The 8,116-nt window shown below is 42.6% G+C and overlaps 1 protein-coding gene across 1 annotated transcript; it reads right to left on the bottom strand.

Moving 5' to 3' along the window:
• Positions 1-283: 283 nt before the first annotated feature.
• On the bottom strand, positions 284-1,903 carry Ankrd34c (ankyrin repeat domain 34C). Its single transcript, XM_026400584.2, has one exon. It carries the CDS (start codon positions 1,901-1,903, stop codon positions 284-286), a length of 1,620 nt encoding a protein of 539 aa, XP_026256369.2.
• Between the last annotated feature and the right edge of the window lie 6,213 nt (positions 1,904-8,116).

Raw genomic sequence — 8,116 nt, 5'->3', positions numbered from 1 at the left:
ATTTCATCTCTGAAACCCAATTATCCTGAACTCTTTTCAAGTAGGCCTGTAAAAACCCAGGGATTATTTCAGGAGCGAAATAAACATTTCAGAAGTGAAATAATCCCTGGATTTATTTCAAAGGTGAAGCAGCACCCTGTTCCCATGTCTTCTGAAGTGGTCACATACCAGCATTGAGGAGCGAGAAGAGACAGAGGATCTACATGGCTATGTTGGTCTAGATTTTGGTCCCTTCCATAAACTACCTAGATTTAGACATGAGGAGAAGCCTTCCTGAAGATTTCTAGGTCATTATTTCTTCAAAGTCCGACAGCTGCTTCATCTGTTCAATTTGCATCGAATGCCTTCTGAGGAGCTTCTTTTTGCTTCTCAAGTCAACTCTCTTTGGTGAACTTGGAGCAACAGGAACCATAGATTTTAAGCCACTAGCAAGTGGGGAAGAAGGTTTGCTATTCGGTCTAATATCGGGGATGGGTGGGTTCAGATTCACATTTAAAGGTGGAAGAAAGCCAGGCCTAGTGTGAGCGATGCGGTCTAGCAGCAGAGTTCCAGAACCTCGTCTTTCTAGGAGATGCGGGGGTCTGCGACGCACAGAACTGGGGGATGTGGTGGGCGCGACGTCCAGGGACTCCCGAGAGCCATGGAAAAGAGACAAGTGGGAGCTGTTGAGCTTCTTTCTATCTAAGGGACCTTTGCCTGGCTCGAGGGAAATGGAGCTGGGTGAGTCAGCCCCTGGTTGTAACTCTAAGTCATAGAGGTCATTTTCCAGCCGTTTGAGGGATGCTGGCTCTTTGAGAGCAGAGGCTCCCGATGGGCACATGCCACCTTTCTCTTGGTCAACAGAGAGAGCTCCTCTCCTGGCCAGACGAGGGTGGGGAGCCTGGCCTTTCTCATAGGCTGCTTTCCAGGATGCTGGTGCCGAAGAGGCCGGAACCTTCAGAGCCTGCTCTGGGACTGAGGGGAAGAGGGCAGGGTCTTTGCCATCGATGCTGTTGGTTCTGGAGAGGGGCCCCCTCTTAGGGAAAGACATGTCGCTGATGTTCCTGATGACCTCACTGTCTGTGCCGGCACTGTGGGTTTCATCCTGCCGAGAGGAGGCTGCCAGCACAGAGGGCGCAATCAGGCCCCAGGGTTCAGACTGGAGCCTCTTCAGTTGGGGCAAGCGGGCCCCCACTTTCCTGGTGGGAAGGTTGCTGACTTTCCTAGTGGGAGACCCAGGATCATTGAGAATCTTAGAGGTGTTACAGCCACTTGGGTGTCCTGTCTGGAGGCCGAAGAAGTCATCCTCTTTTTCATTTGGTGGTGAGCTCAGGCCTGGAGCCTTCAGTTCAATGTCAGAAGGAGATGCACACAGTGGAGGTGACTGTCGGTCTTCCACCTTGGGTGAAGGAGGGACATTAAGATACTGTTTAGTGGTTTTGGTGCCGGAAGATGATTTATCCGTTGTTATGATAATCACTTCCTTCCCTTTGGCTTTGCAGGCGTCAATGAGATGTTTCAATGCGTCCTTGTCATCTGCATTTATTGCATAAACCAGAGCCGAAGCCCCACTGCGATCCTCAAGGCTGGGGTCAGCTCCATTTTCCAGGAGTAGGGAGACCACTTCTCCCCCTGCTCTTCTGATGCAAGCGTGGATGAGAGCAGTCTTTCCAGACTTATCCTGGATATTAGGGTCTGCCCTGTTGTCCAACAAGTACTTCACCATCTTGGACTTGCTGATACTTTGCTGATCCACATGTTTGGTGATACATGCCACCATGAGAGCAGTTTCGCCTTTGTCATTGCTCTCATTGATATAAGCTCCCCCTTCCAGGAGGAGTCTGGTCAGCCGCAGCCTGCCCAGCCACACAGCCTTCAGAAGGGAGTTTCCATCAGTCCTCAACTCCGTGTCATCATCCATCATATTGGCTTAGAATCTCCAGCCACCAGGGCAGTCAGACCTAGCAAGGGAAGAAGAGGGGGAAACGTTAGGTATTCTATTGCTGATGTGTGCAGCATGGCTGTGACAGGGTCAGATACAGTGAGATCCTAGCCTGTCCTCAAGCTGTGTCAGCTTGGCTCAGTTGTCTGAGTGATTTCTTTATCTATAATTGGGGCTAGGAGTAGTAGTGACCTACCTCATGAAGAGTAGTGACCTACCTCAATCATCATGAAGATTGCTTGTGATGGTGTGTGTAAAACACTTAACCACATGAAAATCTGTTAACATAATGCCTAACATGGACTAACTATTTTGCAAATGCAAAATTTTGCTTTTAATGTTTTATTAGTGCATCATAATGATACATAATAGTGGGATTCATTGTGACATATTCATGTGTGCACATAATTCATTCCAATTAATTCCCCAGTATTTCCCCTTTCCCTCCCTGCCTTTCCTTCTCTCCCCATCCTCTATTCTGGTCTTTTCAATTTTTATTTATATGTGTATTTTTTGATTGGTACTTTATAATTATACATAAAAGTAGGATTCATTGTGTTATATTCACTCATGCATATAGCATAATTTGGTTAATTTTATTCTTCAGTTCTCCTTTTCCTCTCTCCTCCCTTCTCCTTGATGCTTTACTTCTCAAATATTGATCTCTCTTCTATTTTCATGATATTCCCCTTTTTCTTTTATTCCTTTTTCTCCTATAGGTTTTGCTTATGAAGGAAAACATTTGACCCTTGACTTTCTGAGTCTGGCTAATTTCATTTAGCATGATGTTCCCCAGTTCCATCCATTTATTCACAAAGGATATAATTTTAGTCCTCTTTGTTCCTTTGTGTGTATATATATATATATATATATATATATATATATATATACCACATTTAAAAATTAATTTATCTGTTAATTGACACCGAGGCTGATTCCTGTAACTTTGCTATGGTGAATTGTGTTGCTATAAACATCAGAATGCATGTTATCACTACAGTCTGCTGATTTCAGTTCTTTGGGAAAAATACTGAGGAGTGGAATAGCTGGATCATGTGGTTTCATTCCTAACCTTCTGAGGAATCTCCATACTGATTTCTACAGTGGTTGTACCAATTTGCAGTATTACCAATAACATATACATGTACCTTTCCCCTTGAATCCTCTCCAGCATTTATCATTATGTATATTCTTAATAGTTGCCATTCTAACTGGAGTGAGATGAAACCACAGTGTGGTTTTAATTTGCATTTTCCTGATTCAAATGCAAGGCATTGTTGTATTGAGTGCACAATACTTATCACAGATGTAGAAATTTAAGTTCCTAAAAGAAGTGTTTGTGTCTACCTTGTTTACTGCTTATTTCAGCATTTGGCAATGATTCATACATGGTGAATGAGTTACCTCACAATAATTGTTTAATTCATTCTTGGTGTAATAAAAAGACTAGTAAGAAACATGCCAAGTTATTCCTTATTCTGGGTCATGGGGCTTAATAGGGTTTAATTTCCTTCTTTTTTACTGTATTCCTAAAATAAATCAGTACTACTGTTTTAATAGAGGGAAAATAGGTGTGTGTGTATGTGTGTGTGTGTGTGTGTGTGTGTGTGTGTGTTGTGATTTAAATGTGAGGTGTCCCACAAAAGCTCCTGTGTTAGACATTGCAAGGAAATTTAGAGGTGAAAGGACTGGGTTATGAGAGTCTTAACTTTATTAAGTGCATTAATCCCTTGATAGGGATTAACTGGATGGTAACTGTAGGCACATAGGCTGTGGCTGGAGGAGGTAAGTCCCTGTGGGCGTGTTTTTAGGGTATATATATTGTCCTTATTGAGTGAAGTCTCTCTTTCTGATTCCTGGGGCCATATCCTGAGCTGCTTTCCTCTGACATGATGTTCTGCCTCAGCTCGAGCCCTGAGGAAGGGAGATGGCTGTTGATGAACTGAGATCTCTGAAACTTCCTCCTCCAAAATTGTTCTTGTCAGGTCTTTTGGTCAAAGCAGTGAAAAAGCTGACTAAAACGTGTGTGTGTGTGTGTGTGTGTGTGTGTGTGTGTGTGTGTGTACACAAATCAGTCTAGTCACCTCTTTTCAGGCTGAGTCCCCACTCTTCCAGCAGATGTCAGAATTCTCCTACTCTTCATTCCGAAGAGTTCTAACAATGCAATGCTATATCCTCCCTCTGATTGAAGTGATAAGGGGCAGAGGACAGAGAAGAGGATTACACTTTTGCTCACAAATATGAGGAAATAAAGCTCAAACCTGAGCTTCCTCTGCTGGGGTTTGTCAAACTCAAGTTCTGTGTTTTGTTCTCCATGTGTGAGTTAGCTAGTCCTGGGCTCAGAACCTCAAAACCTCCACACAATGTGTTGTTGAGGCCTTTCACAGATAAGGAGTAACAGGCAGCCTGGCCAGGCCATGGGAATCATACCTGCTGGCATCTCTGCCAGCAAAGCCTCTATTGTGGACGTCCTGAGCCTCCAGCGCCTGCTGAGCAGATGACCTGTGTAGTCTACTGGCCACAGTTCTTGAGTTCCCTCCTCATCTGATCCACGTCATTTTTTTCTTACTGAACTATCCTGAGCAGTTACTTATCAATTTATATTTCTCTATGAAAATGGACAGAAAAGCTTCTCTTAATTGAAGTTGAGAAATAGATTTATTTCCTTTTCAAAAAAAATGAATCTATGAATAGATATTTTCTATAAAAAAAAACACACTTAAGAATTTAAAGAGGAAAAGGTCTCCTTCACCCACACCTACCCCTTCTTGAAGCCACTCTCCATAAGTAACAAGGTTTACAGTCTAATCTCTATCTTTCGGCTTCAGATCAATTTCTGCTTTTTCTGAATCTGATCTTGTTGCAAATGTGACTATGTGTTTCTGCCGTATTTTCTACAAAAAAAATGCTACCACATATTATTTAAGATATTGATAACGGGTCTCTGCTTCTGTCTATTTCCTTCCTTCCTTCTCCTTTAATCTCCCACCAATCTTCCCCTGTGTGCATGAGGGAAAGATCCCTGTCACTCCTCAGTGGTTATACTTATGGTTGTTATGTTCAGAGTCTTATGCTCTGATAAGCTTCTCAGTCTCCAAGCTCTGGAGATCTGAAGAATTACCAAGGACTAGCTAAATGAAAGGGAATGTCCCATGAAGATATGCTTCTCTCCCTTCCATCAATGTCCTTTCCCCAGGTCACCTCTTCAGCATCAACCCCTGAAACTCTGGTCCTTATTACACTCTACCTACCTTGAAATATCATTATTTCTCAAACATACCACTTTTTTTTTTCCCTCTTGGCACTGTTCATGTTTCTAGATATAAGGCCTCCCTGATCTTCTTTAATTATTCATCCTCCTCCAAACTTCAGCTCAAATGTTACTTCCTTTGTAATCAAGAGGAAAATCACTCAAAATCCAAAAGGGAGAGTTGAGTAAAATTACAATGACTCATATTCAGACTATATAAAGAACTCCTACAAATCGCTTCCTCCAAAAGAAGATACATAAATGACCAATAAGCACATAAAAAGGTATCCAGCCTCATTAGTACTCAAGGAAAAGCCAACTAAAGCACAATGAGAAACCACCACATCCTCACCAGAGTGGCTAAAATTAGACAGACACACAAACCAAGAATGGATGAAGTTGGGGAGCAACAGGCACCTGCTGGGAAACTTGATAGCACTAAATTGAACTAAAGCCACACTCCGACCAGATGTTCCATGCCTAGGTTTTTACCCATGGTCAGTTTTAAAACAGACCACGAAGTCCTCCTATCCTGGCATATATTCAAGGAGTTGGCCCTATGATTTGCTTTGATCAAGAAAATGAGGCAAAAGTAATTTTGTGCAAATTTGAGGCAAAGCCTCTGTAGACCCTACAGCTTCCAAGTTTGCTCTCTTGGAATCCAGCTGTCTGTGAGGAAGTCTAGATCTACCACAAAAAGGGGCACATAGAGCTTTAGCTGATGGTCCAGGTAGCTACCAGAATGTGGTGAGACCATCTCGGACCATCTAGCCCCAGCTAGATGACTGATTGAGTGAACCCAGATGAAACCAGCAGAAAAAATATCCAGAGCCTGGCCCAGACTGCAAAAATATGCAAAAAAAAAAAATCGTTATTGTTTTAAGTCACTCATTTGGGGGTGGCCCAGTCACAGTAATAGATTAGTAATTAATGAATGTACCAAAAGACTGGCTGCATTATTCAAAAGACAAAAACTAGAAACAACTCATTAAGAAGAACGTAGATACAGAAAATATAGCATGTGCATACCCTAGAATACTGCACTGTCTTTGTTTCTCTCTCTTTCTCTTTTACATACATGTGCCCATCCCCCCCACACACCCATACCACACTGAAAGTAGAAACTGGCTGCTGTGTCCCCTGTGTTTCTTAATACTTTGCAACTCCCTTTATAGGAGAATCGAGCTTGTTAATCATCTGGGTCGGCCTGTCCACAGAATTCTGGGCTCTTGAGATAGAAGTACCATCTTTTCTTCTCTGTCAGCTATGTGGTAATTGAAAAGTAGGATAAAGAAATGATGGAGAAATGGAAGAAGAGGAAAAGGGAAGGGAGGTGGGAAGGAGGATGGACGGGTAATTGGATTACCTTTTATGTTGTGTTTGGTACAAATTGCATACCTCTAGTCCACCTCAAAGTCAAGGGAGAAAGGCAAGGAGGAAAAAAAGAGAAAAGGAGGAAAGAAAAAAAAAGTATATCTAGGAGACTGCTTATCCCCCTTTGCTTGGAATCAGTGCTCTTGTCCCTAATCAACTCTCCACAAGCTCCTAAAGAATGGAGCAAACTGAAGGCAAAACATCCATGTTTTGTTTTTGTCTTATTTTTTGTTTTCATTTATTTTTCATTTATTTATTGTAATATGGAATGTGGAGCCCACCCTTAGACACAACACTCTGTGCTTACCGAGCTGCTCTGCAGGCTATCACCAGTTTTTCACAGTGGGCCTCTCAGCTGAAACTCCTTAAACTATGAAAATGCAAGAGGTTTGTTTGAGGACAGAATCAGGTTCCGTATCTCACTCTTATAGCCCAGATAAAATGTGCTGGGCTAACATTAACTGTCGGCAAGCTGCATTTAACTTATACTTGTCATTTCAAGAATTAAATTAAAATTAAATTAAAATTTCAAGTTTAAAAGACTGCAGTTGACATGGTTGGTTGACAACAACCTTACAAATTACACCAGATTCAACCCATGCATCATGATGGATTCGCATAGCCTCACCCAATGCCTCCCTCTCTGGGTGTTGGCCACTTGCCTGGCTTGCTTTCTTAGTGAGCCCCATACCTTTCCTCTAGTCTTAAATCCAGGTGCCTGGCACCTGGTTTCAACTAACCAGGATAAATTGACCCTGGCCTGATTTTGTATAGCAGTTCCTAGAGAGAACAGGTCACTCAATCAAGAATGTGGGAGAGTTAACTCTTTGTAGAACAAATGTTAGCAAATAGGAAATAGATGATAGAGGAAGAGATGTTTGGAAAACTCATCTCCCTTTCTTTGCCCAATAGCCTCTTCTAAGATGTAATGTGACTTCCCCAGGACTCCCCATGAAGCTGAGGCTAGCTCTTCCTTGCCTCATTTTCACTTCCCTTCATTCTTATTTCCCAGTGTTTTATAACCCAGCAAAGAGTTAATTTGTATGTTTTTGCGTTAGACTAATGCCAAGTGCTCCACTAACCATAAAATCCCCTTTCAAGAAGTTTTCTCTCCATTTCACAGATGGGAAAACTAAAGCCAAGTGTGAAGAAGCCTAGAGAGAAACCAAATGCCTGTGGTCATTCAGTGATCAGGGCTGACTGTGTGGAGGTTTCCTGTCAGCTCACAGTGACCCCTTAAATTGTGTATCTATCCCCCTACAGAGTGCTCCTCTCAGACTTGCATAGCCACATCTACTTCCTCCCTCTCTAGAGAATACCTAATATTCTTGCTTTCAGCTATTTGACCTGTTCCATGTGCACAGTGGCTCAACCTTTGGTGGAACTTGAAATTGGGGCTAAAAATACCAGTCATCTGGGCTGTTTGTAGGAACTGATGTACTGGGCACTCCAGATGTTAGGCTGCCTTGTGAGTTAGCCACATGTGCAGAGGGAGAAGAATAAAAGCAAGTGGCCTGAAAAGCTCAGTTGGAGAGAGAGAGCTTCTCCCCGCCACCCCTCCTGAGTTTTAA

This window comes from Urocitellus parryii, chromosome 6, assembly GCF_045843805.1.
Source record: "Urocitellus parryii isolate mUroPar1 chromosome 6, mUroPar1.hap1, whole genome shotgun sequence".
NCBI classification, from domain to species: Eukaryota; Metazoa; Chordata; class Mammalia; order Rodentia; family Sciuridae; genus Urocitellus; species Urocitellus parryii.
The sequence above is the reverse complement of the archived record's forward strand: the minus strand, read 5'-3'. Positions and strand labels throughout refer to the sequence as shown.